General features: G+C 43.8%; 1 protein-coding gene across 1 annotated transcript in view; it reads right to left on the bottom strand.

Moving 5' to 3' along the window:
• RNF125 (ring finger protein 125) overlaps positions 1-10,923 on the bottom strand; it is a 31,516-nt gene extending 20,593 nt beyond the window's left edge. The window contains exon 1 of the mRNA XM_056521785.1: positions 10,789-10,923. Coding sequence (XP_056377760.1) covers positions 10,789-10,916 — 128 coding nt within the window. The 5' untranslated portion in view covers positions 10,917-10,923. The remainder of the gene's footprint in view (positions 1-10,788) is intronic.
• Between the last annotated feature and the right edge of the window lie 6,979 nt (positions 10,924-17,902).

Below are 17,902 nucleotides of genomic sequence, written 5' to 3'. Positions count from 1 at the left end.
GGCATGATCACACGGGGGGAGGGAAGGCATGATCACACGGGGGGTGGGAAGGCATGATCACACAGGGGAGGGAAGGCATGATCACACAGGGGAGGGAAGGTATGATCACACGGGGGGAGGGAAGGCATGATCACACGCGGTAACCTGATGAGTAAAAATGTCATGTTGATTTGACAAGGAATTTTAAAGAACAATCGGGGAGATTTATCAAAACCTGTGCAAAGGAAAAATTGAGCTGTTGCCCAAAGCAACTAGATCACTTTCATTTTTCAGAGTCCTTTACACAGGTTTTGATAAATCTCCCCTTGTGGTGTGTATATGGCTGCAGAATTCCCATTTAATTCACTGGTGCTCGGCACCTGTGTGTGTGTGTGTGTGTGTGTGTATGTGTATATATATATATATATATATATATATATATATATATATATATGTATATATCTCTAATAAACCTGTCCATGTGCTTGTTTTGAATTCTACAACCATCCCACTATTATGTTATGGCCTACAAGGCAGGGGGCTGAGAAAGATTTCTTTAACACTGACTTGCTAAATAGTTTAGTAGACAAATGTACTGAATGGGGAATATGCATCTAGGCCATTCAGCCTGCATACATTTCTATAGGACCTTGTCTGTTACTCCACAATTTACATCTTTTACCATTAGACCTGTGGCCCAGAGCAGGATACGCCCTCATAAGCACAGGAATGTTTTTGTTCTTTCATGCTTCCCCTCATGGACATACAGGATCAGGATGATATCATTTTGGGCCCTTGCCAGAAAAAGACAGGGAATATAAAAGACATGTAGAGTAGACAGTGAGAATTTTCTAACACATGGTAGGTGTATCAATATTGACTCCAAGACTAGAACCTCCCTAAATAAGTGTGTCAAATGCTGAAAGCCTGGGTCATACATAGTAAAAGATAGGGATGTCCCGATACTAGTATCCGTATCGGGGCAGATACCAGCCATTTCCCTGGTATCTTGGACTTGTTCAATGTCCCCGATACCAAATCCGATACCTGCTGCCGCTCCACTGCCCCGTTCTCCCGTCCGCATCATGGCGTTCCATGGAGGAGCATGTGACACACACGTGACTCCACCTCCTCCACTGCGCCCAGTGTAATGCTACGGAGGAAGCAGAGTGACGTGTATGTCACATGCTCATCCATAGAACGCCATTATGCGGACGGGAGGACAGGGCAGCAGCACCCATCAGAGGACAGCCGCAGGTGAGCTGTTTACAAGGGTGGGGGCTGCGGTCTACAGGGGGCCTGCTACTAATGTCTAAAGGAGGGCCCTGCTGTTTACAAGGGGGACCTGCCACTAACATCTGAATGGGGGACTGCGGTCTACAGGGGGGCTGCTGTCTAAAGGGGGGCTTGCTGTCTACAAGGGGGGGCACTGTCTACAAGGGGGGCTACTACTAACGTCTGCAGGGGGATACTACCTACTATTAAAGGCAATCTTACAGCAGAGTCACCTGCACTAACTTGAATTTATAGGTAGATAGTGCAGGTGACCCGGTTTCTACCGCTGCGCTCACCATGTGGTCATCGGTTTCGCCCATAATGCAAATTTTTGGTTCTGCCCAATGGAGAAGAGAGAAATCTTGGCTCATATTACAGCAGCCTCCTCCATTGTACACAACAAGGAACCCACATATCAGCACGGTAAGCAGCGCCAGAGACCGGGTCACCCTGGTGTCAGATTCCCTTTAAAATATAAGTACTCGTACTTGGCATCGGCAAGTACTAGAATTAAAGTATCGGTTCTCGTACTAGGTCTCAAAAAAAAATGGTATCGGGACATCCCTAGTAAAAGAGACAATAGACGCTCTACAGTCACAACAAACAAAATGTCTGAACCCATTAAAACGCTCAGTCACTTCAGGTTATAGTAAATTAGTAATAAGGAAAGCTTTGTACACTTTCCATTCATATAAATGGAAAATTTCTTGGATCTGTGTAGGTTGGGCCCCTCATACCACAGTCATGGAGTCTGTTTCTGATGGTTTGAGTGGACACATGCACATTTGTGGCCTGCTGGAGGTCATTTTGCAGGGCTCTGGCAGTGCTCTTCCTTGCACAAAGGCGGAGGTAGCGGTCCTACTGCTGGATTGTTGCCCTCCTACGGCCTCCTCCACATCTCCTGATTACTGGCCTGTCTCCTGGTAGCACCTCCATGCTCTGGATACTACGCTGACAGTCACAGCAAACCTTCTCGCCACAGCTCACATTGATGCGCCATCCTGGATGAGCTGCACTACCTGAGCCACTTGTGTGGGTTGTAGACTCAGTCTCATGCTACCACTAGAATGAAAGCCCTGCCAGCATTCAAAAGTGATCAAGACATCAGCCAGGAAGCATAGGAACTGAGAAGTGGTCTGTGGTCACCACCTGCAAAACCACTCCTTTTTTAACCTAACCACTCCTTGCTAATTGTCTATAATTTCCACCTGTTGTCTGTTCCATTTGCACAACAGCATGTGAAATTGATTGTCAATCAGTGTTGCTTCCTGAGTGGACAGTGTGATTTCACAGAAGTGTGAATGACTTGGAGTTACATTGTGTTGTTTAAGTGTTCCCTTAAGGTTTTTGAGCAGTGTATCATGGATCATACATACGTCATATATAGAGAACCTGGCATTGTATTAGCATTAGCATGTATTCCACACAGATTCATTATATTTTCACTTTTTTGAACATGTAATGTTCATATTACAGATTTAAGTTCCAGCGTGACCATAATACAGACAAAAAAATGTGTGCGTAATATACTAGTATAAAACTGGCCTTAGGGTGCATTCACACCATGTTTTTGCAATACAGTTCCCGTATACATTTTCAATGTGAAAACCGTACAGGACCGTATTGAAAACCGTATGCATTGACTCTCCATTGAAAACCATATGCCAAACGATGCATCCGGTTGCATCCGTTTTGAGTCTTGTACGGTTTTGTCAGTTTTTTCCCCCATACCCAAAACCATAGCCTACCACGGTTTTTGGCTCGGGTGAAAAACCATATCAAACCGTATAAAAGGTTGTTTTTTTTTTAAACATGGGAGTCAATGGGAACCGTACAGACCTGTATGTGCGTACGGTTCCATCCGGTTTTCACCATACGGATTTTGACTTTGCACAGTTCTTTTTTCTTGGAATTTCAATCAAACAAGTGAAACTTTAGTCATAATGGAGTGAAAAGTTAAAAAGGTATGAGTTTTTTTCTTAAAAAACAGATGCAACCGGACATCATTTTTCAAACCGTATATGGGTTAAAATTTGTACACACATTTTGATACAGTTTAGTCAGTTTTTCATAAAAAACCTGATACGGGAACTGTATTGCAAAAACGTGGTGTGAATGCAGCTTTAGGGTGCATTGGCACCACTTTCTGAGATTCGGCTATCGGAGCATACCACGGTTTTCAGTCTGGCCACAAAATCAGATACGCGTCAAAAATTAGCCGACCGGAGTCACTATCTGACTCTGGTCAGCACATTTAAATGATTTAGATTCGTCACCGGTCCGGCTGGGATTCGGACGGTTTGAAATTTCCCAGCCAGATCTCAGAAATGTGGTGTGAATGCACCCTTACAGAAAGAGCATATGGCTTCTTCTAGACCAGTGTTTCCCAACCAGGGTGCCTCCAGGTGTTGCAAAACTACAACTCCCAGCATGCCTGGACAGCCAAAGGCTGTCCAGGCATGCTGGGAGTTGTAGTTTTGCAACACCTGGAGGCACCCTGGTTGGGAAACACTGTTCTAGACATTGCAGTATATGTGACAAATTACAGAACCAGCAACAGGAATGTCCACCCTACATCTTCGGTCACTATGTTTGAACTGGACAAGCAAGTGTCCTAGCAAAAACCTGTCCGACAGGCCCACTTGACTGAAGAAACCACTTGTGAAATAAGATCTGAATATACTAACAGCAGCTGTGTTTGGCTAATATCCTAATGGACAATCTAATAAAGTGAACCTTGGCTAAAAGCATCAGTCACATTACTGAGCACACAAATAACCAGAAAAACAAACCAAAGTTCACCCGCCTCTGGAAAGGGAAGGTCACCAGGGGCGCAGGGATTCAGCTAAACTCCCAACGGAAACCATCCAGATTACAACCTTAACTAAAAGATAACCAAAAATGCCACTAAACCTGAACAATGTGCATAGATTTCTACCTTTTGTCAGCGCTAAAGGGATTAGTCTTTGTACACTCAGGGATTATATTATATACTTAAAAGGAATATTTCAATCTCAGATTGATGATATATTGTGAGGATATGCCACCAGTTTATGTTTGGTGAGGTCTGACCTCTGGGACCCACACCAATTCTAAGAAGAGAAGCTGCAGGTCAATCCCTTAAAGGGGAACTCCACCCCTAGACATCTTATCCCCTATGCAAAGGATATGGGATAAGGTGTATGGGATATAGGTCCATGCCATTACCCTGACGATCTGATCATTATGGGGGAGATTTATCAAAACTTGTCCAGAGGAAAAGTTGCTGAGTTGCCCATGGCAACCAGATCGCTTCTTTCTGCAAAATGAAAGAAGCGATCTGATTGGTTGCTATGGGCAACTCAGCAACTTTTCCTCTGTACAGGTTTTGATAAATCTCCCCCTATGTTCAGAACACTGGGTTCGGCGGTTGTAGTGGTTTAATTTTATACCAAAATAAAATTACTTTTAGCCAATCAGAACTTTAGAAAGCAACTGGTTTGGTATCTGAACATTGAGAAACTCAATATCCTGTAGAGCAGTGTTCCCCACCGGTATCAGTCCTGCTGTTGCAAAGTTACAATTCTCATCAAGAAGCCTGGACAGCCGAAAGCGGTCTGGGTATGATGGGGGATGTCATTCTGCCAAACCTTGGGGACACTGGGGTATACTAGGCATTGCAATCTGCTTTGCATGGTTTATTTGATGGTAAAAGACACTATTGTTTCTCATTTTCAATTGAAGATGTTTGTATTTCATCATGAACCCTGTGTCTTGTCAGTTCTCAGGTACACGGCCCTCTTTAGTGGCTCTGCGCTTGTCACCACATGAATACCTACACAATATGGCATGCGAGTCCTTCATGTCCAAAATGACCTTTTAGGCTGCATATTGGTCCTAGGCCACTAAGGTGACTAAACCTAAAAAGGTCTCCAGAATCAGGGCCCAAATTGAAAATGGTTACAGCTTTTAACTACCAATAACTAGAATTAGAGCAGCAATACCATGATGTATGACCAGGGAGGTGATGTGTTACAGACCAGGCCCCAATATGTCCAAATAAACCCAGATAATTTTGTAAACTCCGAGCAGGCCTGTGGATGGTTTACACGTCTACAATGTCTCTTTTGAACTACAGAAATGAAGAATTATCTGAGTACAAGGTCATGTGGGAATTTTCCCACAGTTTTTCAGATATGCGTAACAAGATTTTACACTTACTGCATATAGCATGTTCCAGATTACAAGTATTTTCCAAACCCAAAAAAAGGACAAAGTAGTTAATTTTTTGAAGACCAGTTGCTAAGTTCATATTCCTTAAAAGGAGATTCCTCTACTTGTTAAAGCGGATCTCGGTATTCCACCATGACGGGGTTATGGCAGAGCTATAAAAAGTACAATTTTTCTGTAGCTGGAATAAGGATTCCCACATAGTGGTTGGTAAGCACATTATGCATGCTGCCCGTGTTTAACATGGCACAGCCTGAATACTTCACAGGTGGGTAAAGATGGACCAAGCCTTGCAGATTTTTTTTAGTAAACAAACATAGTGACAACATGTTGATCTCTTGATAGTCCAAGGCCAGGTTAGGGTTAACGGCAGCTTTACTGAGGTAGACAGATGGTCCAGTCTTTACAGCTAGGCCAGGATCCCAGAGAGGTGACCAGTAACACAGGGGACCTCGCAGCTTGCTGGGACTTGCAGTGACTTTAACAGACTTTAGCACAGCCAGGCTGACTATAATAGACTTGACTGTAGATTCTGACAGCAGACAGATGACTACTTACTGACATGTGGCTGTAATTTAGGCTTGAGGCCTCCAGATGTGCTGGACTGAGATGTAAAAAGTGTGGTGGAAGAGAGAGATTGTAGTGCCTCCCCCTCTTATAAAGGGGGGGGTGAGCAAGCAACCCATTGGCTAGCTGCGGGTCATCTGGTGCTCTCTGGGTAACAAAACATGTGACTTCATCATGTGACAACCATTATGTGACCATATCAAAGGTCCTTTACATTCAATGTACAAATAATTACATTATGGGGGTACACTAAAGGTGAGCCCTGAGGACGTACAGGGACTCAAGCTGATAGGACTGTGGAAGGATATCCTGTACTGGGACATCACAGCTCATTCCCAGGGCAGATCCTCCAGTGAGAGAGGCTATTTGTAGCCATTCACCACCCAGGCTAAAAGAGGAGATCCTGAACAGTGAGCCCCCAATGAACTCGGATTCACTGTACTTTGCTATCTTCAGCAAATTTGAGTGAACGGAGTGGAGGCTGAACAAGGGCACTGCTGCTGCATTCACATGGGGGATAGGGGACTTCTGTGCTCATGATCTGTAGGGTTCCCAGGATATGGACCCTCACTGATCACCTACTTTCCAGCATTGCTGTGATGCTGCATTAGGACCCAGATGCTTCAAGCTGTGCATCTGGCTAAATGACACTTTTATGGCTGTCTGACTAACATGTCTTGTAAGAACCCAGGCCAAAACCCTGAACAGATGAGACCATGTCCTTTGTGTCTCCAGCAGTGTTCACATTATGTCTCTGTCTTAGTCATGCCGTTCTCCCACTCTCATTGTATTCTGTCAGGAAGCTGCCTGTGTTTTTGCTCATATGATGTCATTTCCTTGAATCCACAGCAAAGCTTCTGTCTGTTCCAGAAGTTGAGTAAAACAAATACAATTTGCAACTTGAGCCCCTATGGAACATGTCAACAGGATGGACATGGCAGCTGCTTTACATGGAAGTTCCTGCTTGCTTCTGTACCGAAAACACTTATTTGCCTAATACCCCTAAGTTTTGGCAAACAGGAAAAATCATTCACAATCGTGTTATCGTTCGGACAGTTTTGTACCATCTGTGTTTTCAATAGGTGTCAATAGGAGGAATATATCAGCTGGATCACTCAAAGGCCTAAATACTTAAAAACTGAATATCATGCGGAACAGCAGAATGCATTACTGACTGGTTGCTTCTATATGGAATAGTAAGCAGACTGCAAAATAACATATAGCAGAGAAAAAAAAATTGTGTGTGTATATATATATATATATATATATACACACACACACACACACACACACACACACACACACACCAGTCAGGTGGATATGGGCCTATGGCACATATCACAATAGGCTGCTTTTGCGCACATTGTCACGTTATGGTATGCAATCACCAAGGTGGGGAACCTCTGGGACCCCACCAGAAGCTGCAGTGGGGACCCAACAGGTCAGAGCTTTACCAATCATGAAGTTGCAGCATATCCTAGGGCAGTGTTTCCCAACTAGGGTGCCTCCAGCTGTTGCAAAACTATAACTCCCAGTATGCCCGGACAGCCGAAGGCTGTCCGGGCATACTGGGAGTTGTAGTTTTGCAACAGCTGGAGGCACCTTAGTTGGGAAACACTGGCCTAGGGATATACTGCATATTGCCAGCAGATTTTCTCAAGAAAATACATGAACATCCCTATTGCACAAATGGAAATTATGTAAGGTGCAGATTTACACCCCGGATTTTCGATGCTTTTTTTGCAGCAGAAATGATTTTTCTACCGGACCTAAAACCGTAGTCAACCACTGTTTTAGGTCCGGTAGAAAACCGCATACGGGGTAAAATGAGCCGGCCGGTTCATTGAAATGAATTACATACGGGCGGCATACGGCAGGGATACGGGAGATCAAGTTTTTAGCTCACCCCAGCCGTATGCGCTCCCATATGGGGAAAAACGTTATGTGAACCCAGCGACCTCTATTGGGACTAAAAGTAAAAAGCGTTTAAAGTGTGAAAAAAAGAGTCTGGGTATACTGGGAGTTGTAGTTTTGCAACAGCTGGAGGCACCTTAGTTGGGAAACACTGCCCTAGGGATATACTGCATATTGCTGGTAGATTTTCTCAAGAAAATACATGAACATCCCTATTGCACAAATTGATTATCTACAGCAAAATCCATAAATTCAGCTTCGAAATGATGTAAGGTGCAGATTTCCACCCCAGATTTCCGATGCTTTTTTTGTAGCAGAAATGATTTTTCTGCAACATATTAAGTGTCGGTGAAGGCTAAGAAGATCCCCGAGCTGGGTGCAGAACCATGGGTAAGCCTTATTTACTTGGCTAGGTGACAGAACAAAGAACAATGTGCAATATTCTCAGGGAATGTAGGTCAGTGCTGTGACTAGTGATCTGTCAGCACACCATACTGTACAACACAAGCAGGAACAATGGAAACTGCTGTGCACCATGCTGCGCCGCCAACAACTAAGTGTGTGACTGGCAACAAGACCTGACCGCAAACAAAGAGGTCACTCACAGTAATCCGAAAACTAAGTTAATACAAGTAAGTCTAGCCTGGATGTCTGTACGTCTGGAGGGGCAGTAGTACACCCCCAGGGAGGTAGCTTAGAGGTAGTACATGCACCTAGGACCCAGTATTATAATGCAAATGGCCCACAACAGGGAGGGTCCCTCTAAGGGTATGTTCACACTGCGGAACCCCCGCTCGCTGAATTCAGCAAGTGGAGACTCCATCTGGTGGCCACCGCCGCCGAAAATACTTTGGCGGTAGGACTGCGGGGGCACTGCACCGTCACCATTGAGGACTATGCAGTGCTTGCCGATTTCCGCGCAAAGAATGAACATGTTCATTCCACTGAAATTCTGCAGTGTGAACGGGTCTAGCGGAAGACCTGTTCACACTGATGGCAAGGTTCACGGCGCGGAGTTCTGTTCGCGGAATTCCGCGGTGTGAACGTACTCAAAGGCTGTGTTCACAATGAATTTTTTTTTTAAATGCATTTTCGGTTTTGATTTGTTAACTCATGTCTCTCAATTCAATCAAAAAAAAAAAAAGTAACATTATATATATATATATATATATATATATATATATATATATATATATATATATATATATATAGTGCATAATGTAACCATGACCCAGTAGATTTTCCGCAGGGTCCAGAAGCTGCAGGTTACACAGCCTCAACACCAAACGGTATGACAAGCCAATGGTGCCATAGGTCAGCACTATCGTCCAACCTGGGGATGATTGGAGTAGTAGTTTTGGAAGAGCTAGAGGTTGGAGGACATTGCTGACGGGGCATGATTGGGGAGATTTATCAAAACCTGTGCAGAGAAAAAGTTGCCCATAGCAACCAATCAGATCGCTTCTTTTAGAGATCTTTTTAAAAAGCAAAGAAGCTATCTGATTGGTTGCTATGGGCAACTGCACAGGTTTTGATAAATCTCCCCAGATGGGATTTGCAGCTTTGCACTTGCTGTAGAGCCGCAGTGTGGGGGACACTGCCTACCATGTTTGGAGTTGTTGTTCTGCCCAGGTGAGATGTAAGATTTGCCATCAATCACGTGACTTAACTCCTTCAGGCACATGCCAGTAGACAAAAATAGAGAAGTGGGGAGCACAACCTCCCCGCTGTCCTGCAGTTCCAAGCAGTGCAGCTGTTGTGAGTTCTTACAGCAATGTTTCCAAACCAGGGTACCTCCAGCTGTTGCAAAACTACAACTCCCAGCATGCCCGGACAGCCAAAGGCTGTCCGGGCATGCTGGGTGTTGTAGTTTTGCAACAGTTGGAGGCACCCTGGTTGGGAAACACTAAGGCCCCGTTCACACTACGGAATTCTCGTGGCTGAATTCCGTGAGCGGAGATTCCGCCTGGCGGCCGCCGCCGATAGTGATTCGGCGCTAGGGCCGCGGGGGAACTGAGTCGTCATCATTGGCGGCTATGCGGTGCTCGCGGAATCCGCGCAAAGAATGAACATGTTCTTTCTTTGTGCGGAACACTTTCAGCGACGGAAATGTCCGCCGCTGAAATTCCGCAGTGTGAACGGGTCCCGCGGAGACCCGTTCACACTAATGTTAAAGTTCACACCGCGAAGTTGCGCCTGCGGAATTCCGCCCGGAAATTCTGTGGCGATTCCGTAGTGTGAATGGGGCCTAAGGCTGCATTCACACCATGTTTTTGCAATACAGTTCCCGTATAAGGTTTTTGATGAAAAACTGATTCCTCAAAACCGAACTAAACTGTATCAAAACTTGTTAAAATTTTAACCCATATACGGTTTGAAAAATGATGTCTAGTTGAATCCGTTTTTTTAAGAAAAAAAAAGGATACATTTTAAACTTCACTCCATGATGAATAAAGTTTCACTTGTTTGATTGAAATGCCAAGACAATAACTGTGCAAAGTCAAAAACAGTATGGAACTGTACACACATACGGTTCCCATTGACTTCCACGTTAAAAAACGGACCAAAAACCGTGGTAGGCTACAGTTTTGGGTACGGGGAAAAAAAAAACGGGCAAAACCGAACAAGGCTCAAAACGGATGCAAAGTTTGGCAAACAGTTTTCAGCCACAGAGTTGCAGTAGAAGACAATGGACCAGCCATCCAGGCTTGTAGGGGCCCCAGTGGAAGCAGGACACGTGAAGCTATGCACGGTGTAGACTCCCAGCATTCAGTACATAGTAGGAGTAGTAGTCCCTCACCAGCCACACATTACAGACCCCCCTCCCCCCAGTACAGCACTCACACATGGCCGCAGCGCGTCCTGGTCGGCCGGTTCAGCACCTCCAGGCACACGGCGCAGTCGTAACTCTGGTTGGGGTCGTCCTCTGCGTTGGCTTTGTTGTCCCTGTCGCTGCTCAGGATGGAGCCCATGTCTGCGGTGTCCGGCGGCAGTCAGCAGTGTGAACAGAGGGCTCTCTCCTTTGTGCGGTGCACGGGCGGCATGTGAGGCGGCCGCTCGGGTTACAGCCCGGCCCCGACCAATCAGCTGGCGCCGTATTGTTGGGAAGCAGCATGTGCTCGGTGGCAGAGCTCCAGCAGCCTGTACACAGCGGTAACCTGAGGCGCCCCGCCTCCCGCCAACACTGCCCGCTATACAGGGGAGAGCCATGGCGAGAGATGGACAGCCTGACATCTTGTGAGATAAGCCCAGCTGTCACTGAGAGATAACGGGGCCTCAGCTGTCACTGACAGGAGCAGAGATACAGCGGCTACACGTACAGGGAAAGGCACAGCATCAGTCACCTCATGAGGAAATATTAGGGTACATACTCCAGTGTTACCCAACCAGCGTTCCTCCAGCAAAACTACAACTCCCAACATACCCAGACTTTTTTTTTTCACACTAATCGCTTTTTACTTTTAGTCCCAATAGAGGTGTATTAGGCTGGGTTCACATAACGTTTTTCCCCAAATGGGAGCGCATATGGCTGGGGGGAACTAAAAACTTGCTCTGCCGTATCCCTGCCGTATGCCGCCGGTATGTAATTCATTTCAATGAGCTGACCGGAGTGAATCGGTTGGCTTATTTTTCCCCGTATGCGGTATTCTACCCGGACCTAAAACCGTGGTTGACTACGGTTTTAGGTCTGGTACAAAACCGCATACAGGGAAAAATTATTAATTGAAATGAATTCCATACAGGCGGCATACGGCAGGGATACGGGAAAGCAAGTTTTTAGCTCCCCTCCCCAGCCGTATGCGCTCCCATATGGGGAAAAACGTGATGTGAACCCAGCCTAAAATGTAATCCTTAGATTGCATACATTGTTCAATGCTGAGCTATAGCACAGCATTGATCACTGTTATCAGCACTCCATTTCTCCAGCCTTCCATGGCTTCCTAGAGCACCATGTGAAAAGAAGCAACGTTTTTGTGTAATAAAGCCATTGTGAAAAATATTTGTGCCCAAAATAGACAAAAAGAAATCCCTTTATCACAGCCACCACATATCCTGGCTGTGTATCTTTTTGAACACTGGAACTTTGGCAAATAACTGTCAGCAGAGGTGCGGTGTATGGACCCCCACAAACCACACACTGATAGCTTATCCTGAGGCATTACACACTGGGGGAGATTGATCAAAACCTGTTTAGAGGAAAAGTTGCTGAGTTGCCCATAGCAACCAATCAGATCGCTTCTTTAATTTTTGAAAAGGCCTCTGCAAAATGAAAGAAGGAATCTGATTGGTTGCCATGGGCAACTCAGCAACTTTTCCTCTGGACAGGTTTTGATAAATCTCCCCCTATACATATATGTATGTGATAGCCTGAGGGATGTAGGGTATGGGGAGTGTAGCTGTGCGATAGTTAAAGGGTGCTTGTTCACCCTTGCTATTCGTGATGTGAGGGCTCCTCAGTAATGCTTGTCCGACCACCACCCTTCCCAAGAGCAATTTTCTGCAAGCTTCAATAACGAAACAGTCTCTATGCATGCAAGTGCTTTCTTTGGAGATTGACAAAGGTTGGGACTTTAGCAAGTTAGAGTCTTTAACCCCTTAACGACGCAGGACGTATATTTATGTCCTGCGTCGGCTCCCGCGATATGAAGCGGGGTCGCGCCCTGCATTACATCGCGTCGGTCCCGGCGCTCATCAACTGCCGGGACCCACGGCTAATACTAAAAAAGTGTTAATAAAGATCATTTAACCCCTTCCCTAATAAAAGTTTGAATCACCCCCTTTTCCCATAAAAAAAATAAAACAGCGTAAATAAAAAAAAATAAAAAAACATATGTGGTATCGCCGCGTGCGGAAATATCCGAACTATAAAAATATATCATTAATTAAACCGCACGGTCAATAGCGTATGCGCAAAAAAAATTCCAAAGTCCAAAAAAAGCGTATTTTGGGTCACTTTTTATACCATTAAAAAATGAATAAAAAGTGATCAAAAAGTCAGATCAAAACAAAAATTGTACCGATAAAAACTTCAGATCACGGCGTAAAAAATGAGCCCTCATACCGCCCTGTACGTGGAAAAATAAAAAAGTTATAGGGGTCAGAAGATGACATTTTTAAACGTATACATTTTCCTGCATGTAGTTATGATTTTTTCCAGAAGTGCGACAAAATCAAACCTATATAAGTAGGGTATCATTTTAACCGTATGGACCTACAGAATAATGATAAGGTGTCATTTTTACCGAAATATGCACTGCGTAGAAACGGAAGCCCCCAAAAGTTACAAAATGGCGTTTTTTCTTTGATTTTGTCGCACAATGATTTTTTTCCCTGTTTCGACGTGAATTTTTAGGTAAAATGACTAATGTCACTGCAAAGTAGAATTGGTGATGCAAAAAATAAGCCATAATATGGATTTGTAGGTGGAAAATTGAAAGGGTTATGATTTTTAAAAGGTAAGGAGGAAAAAACGAAAGTGCAAACACTTTCAAAGACACGCTAGGCCTGAAAAACCTACCGGCCTCAGCTGAACTAAAACTGTGAGTTCTAATCTACCCCCGCTAAAGCCAGCGTAACTACTGGACCGCAACTAATCCCCTAAATCCAATGGAACAGCGCATAATACCTTAAAGGGGTACTCCAGTGAAAACCTTTTTTCTTTTAAATCAACTTGTGGCAGAAAGTTAAACATATTTGTAAATTACTTCTATTAAAAATCTTAATCCTTCCTGTACTTATTAGCTGCTGAATACTACAGAGGAAATTCTTTTCTTTTTGGAATGCTCTCTGATGACATCACGACCACAGTTCTCTCTGCTGACGTTATTATAATAATAATGCTTTATTTATTTTTGTCCTTAGTGGGATTTGAACCCAAGTCCCCAGCACTGCAAGGCAACAGTGCTAACCACTGAGCCACCATGCTGCCCTTAGCATACATCTGCTATGCATGGTTGCTAAAATGCACAGAGATGTCAGCAGAGAGCACTGTGTTTGTGATGTCATCAGTGTTCCAAAAAGAAAAGAATTTCCTCTGTAGTATTCAGCAGCTAATAAGTACAGGAAGGATTAAGATTTTTTAAATAGAAGTAATTTACAAATATGTTTCACTTTCTGCCACCAGTTGATTTAAAAGAAAAAAGGTTTTCACTGGAGTACCCCTTTAAGGTATTATGCGCTGTTCCATTGGATTTAGGGGATTAGTTGCGGTCCAGTAGTTACGCTAGCTTTAGCGGGGGTAGATTAGAACGGTTTTCGTTCAGCTGAGGCCAGTAGGTTTTTCAGGCCTAGCGTGTCTTTGAAAGTTGCGCAGATCCGTCCTGCTAGTCCGGCATCCACAAGAGCAGCAACCCAAGAGAGCGATAACTGGCTACAGCTCCCTTATATGGGCAGGGGCTGGACTAGTGCTAATTGGTCCATTACTGATGTCAATCACCATTACAAAGATTTGTGGGTAACACGTGACCCAAGGACCTCCTAAGGTCCTGCAACGTACCATAGAGGTTATTAATCACATGCCTATGCCTCAGAGGGGCGGAGATCGCATCGCCTTACTCAGGCGTTGCGAGCTACGCTGGATCTATGAACTGAACACATTACGCCCCTATGGGCTTAATGCCTCTTGACCTATTAACATAACTGTGGTCTTAAAAATGTCTGTATTACGTTTGGAACATTTATTTTACTAATTATTGTTACTTTTTTTTATAGATTACAACATGGACTAAAGAACTACACCACCAAACTTGTACTGTTATAATTGTCATTTCTATTCCGGTAATATGCCTACAACAGGGCCAATCCATCTTTACTATTTTTCTTTGGACACTGTTCACATTCTAGTTTGTAGTGCATTGCGGTTTCTGCCTCTTGACAGCCACTGTCCCTCTTAAACCGAACAAGACAACCCTGCACTCCTGATCCTAGGTTGGTGACTGCTATGTGGCCCCACCTGGGTGTTGGTGACATGGATCCCGGCCTTCCACGGGTGTCCCGTGGTGAACGGGTGACACTGCGGGTACTAGTACAGCATTGGGACTGCTGGGGTGACCCAGCAAGGCACACTGGTCTGGCCGCGCACTATTTGCCCTTAGTTTCTCTGTATAGCAAATGAACGTGTTCCCTCATCCAAGATGGCTGCCACCATCTTTCATCTATGCGCAAACCTGTGACGTCTGCGGACAACGTCTTAGGATGTGATTGGCTCTGTGTGTAAGCGCTGACTTCTGGGTTCGGCGCCGGTACATGTGGGACGCCAGTCCCTTAACAGGTTACCGAGCGAGTTGATTTTCATTGGTGAGTGTACTCCATGTCCCGCCTTGCTTGTAATCTCTTGATATTATGCACTAATGTACTTTTCACCTATTGAGCATATATGATTGCTCCAGATATGTACATGCACTGGCACTTTGTACTATATGCTGTATTTTGTACTACATTATCATGCATCTTTTATTCACTTTTTTGTAAATTCTTGTTAATTACTGTAATCAATGCACATGATTGTCATCCCTATTTATACTATGCCCTTTCTGCCACTCTATGCTTGAGAATGAGTGAGTCAGCTGAAACGTCGCTTTCTTTGGATATGAATAAAGCTACACTTTTTTTCACCATAACCTTATTTTGAGTGCTGCAAATATTTTCTTTTGTATTTTAAGAGTCCTGGACCAAGACTGTTTTGCTTGCTGGCACCTACTCTTATGCATTTCTGGTAGTGCTGTTTCTCAACTTTGGATATATATTATATATATATATATATATATATATATATATATATATATATATATATATATATATATATATATATATATACATACACACACACACACACACACACACACACACACACACACAGTTATCAGCATTACAGAATTAGACTTAAAGGGTAGCTCATCAAAAAAACTTTTGATATATTATAGATTAATGTATGCAGAATAACTTCACAATTGCATGTTATTAAAAAATATGATTCTTTCTATTTAATTTTCCACTTTGAAGAAATGACCACTAGCAGGCTGGCAGCTCTGAGTGTTCTCCTTTGTGAACAAAGAAGACTGGCAGCTCGTAGTGTTTAGGACTCCAGCATGAGTCCTGGCAGCAAGCATTTCAGACTCATGCTGGAGTCCTAAACACTACGAGCTGAGGAGAACACAAAGGAGAACACTCAGAGCTGCCAGCCTGCTTTGTTCACAGCCTGTTTGGCTGTGAACAAAGCAGGCTGGCAGCTCTGAGTGTTTAGGACTCCAGCATGAGTCAGAAATGCTTGCTGACAGGACTGATCGGGAAAAATACAATAGAAAGAAGCATATTTTTCATTAACATGCTATTGGAAAGTTATTCAACATTCCGAACAGCTTACAGGACAGCGGGAGGGTCCCTACCTGCCTCCTCGCTGTCCGATCACCGAATGACTGCTCAGTGCCTGAGATCCAGGCATGAGCAGTCAAGCGGCAGAATCATCGATCACTGGTTTCCTATGAGAAACCAGTGATCAATGATAAAGATCAAAATCAAACCTATATAAGTAGGGTATCATTTTAATCATATGGACCTACAGAATAAAGATAAGGTGTCATGTTTACCGAAAAATGTACTACGTAGAAACGGAAGCCCCCAAAAGTTACAAAACGGCGTTTTTTTTCAATTTTGTCGCACAATGATTTTTTTTTCAGTTTCACCGTAGATTTTTTGGGCAAAATGACTGACGTCATTACAAAGTAGAATTGGTGGCGCAAAAAATAAGCAATCATATGGATTTTTAGGTGCAAAATTGAAAGAGTTATGATCTTTTAAAGGCAAGGAGCAAAAAATGAAAATGCAAAAGCGGAAACCCCCCGGTCCTTAAGGGGTTAACTGCCAGGCTAACTAGGTCTGTATGTCACTTAAAGAGGAAAAAAACCGTTTGCAAATCAACTGGTGCCAGAAAGTTAAACAGATTTGTAAATTACTTCTATTTAAAAATCTTAAACCTTCCAGTACTCATCAGCTGCTGTATACTACAGAGGAAGATGTATAGTTCTTTTCTGTCTGACCACAGTGCTCTCTGCTGACACCTCTGTTCGTGTCAGGAACTGTCCAGAGTAGGAGAGGTTTTCTATGGAGATATGCTTCTAATCTGGACTTTTCCTGACACGGACAGAGGTGTCAGCAGAGAGCACTGTGGTCAGACAGAAAAGAACTGCACAACTTCCTCTGGAGCATAGAGCAGCTGATAGGTACTGGAAGATTTTGAAATAGAAGCAATTTACAAATCTGTTTAACTTTCCGGCACCAGTTGATTTGAAAACATTTGTTTTAAAGTAGTTCCCCTTTAACCCCTTAAGAATGCAGGGTTTTTCCGTTTTTGCACTTTATGATTTTTAGAAGGTGATGAGGAAAAAACGAAAGTGTAAAAACAGAAAAACCCTGCATTCTTAAGGGGGTTAAAGGGGAACTCTAGATATAATGGGGGAGTACCTCTCATTAACTTGATACTACATTAACAAACTATAAAGGATATGTCAGATGGGCAGTGTTACGACCCGACATGCATTCCTACTTATTTCAGACTGTTTTTGGGGGGCATGTCGCATTTAGGAAGCTCCTATGGTGTCAGAACAGCAAAAAATCCCCCAAATGGCATAACAAGGGTTACAGTGAGCCTTAACACCCCACAGGTGTTTCACGACTTTTCGTTAAAGTTGGATGTGTAAATGATTTTATTTTTTTCATTAAAATGCTGGTTTTCCCCCAAATTTTACATTTTAAATAGGTAGGTGAAAATTCCCCCCAGAATTTGTAACCCCATCTCTTCTGAGTATGGAAATACCCCATGCGTGGACGTCAAGTGCACTGCGGGCGCACTACAATGCTCAGAAGACAAGGAGTCACATTTGCAAATTTTGCTGAAATGGGGGGCCATGTTGCATTTAGCAAGCCCCTATGGTGCCAGAACAGCATAAAAAAAATAACACAC

Source organism: Hyla sarda, chromosome 5, assembly GCF_029499605.1.
Source record: "Hyla sarda isolate aHylSar1 chromosome 5, aHylSar1.hap1, whole genome shotgun sequence".
NCBI lineage: Eukaryota > Metazoa > Chordata > Amphibia > Anura > Hylidae > Hyla > Hyla sarda.
This window is presented reverse-complemented; position numbering and strand designations above follow the sequence as displayed.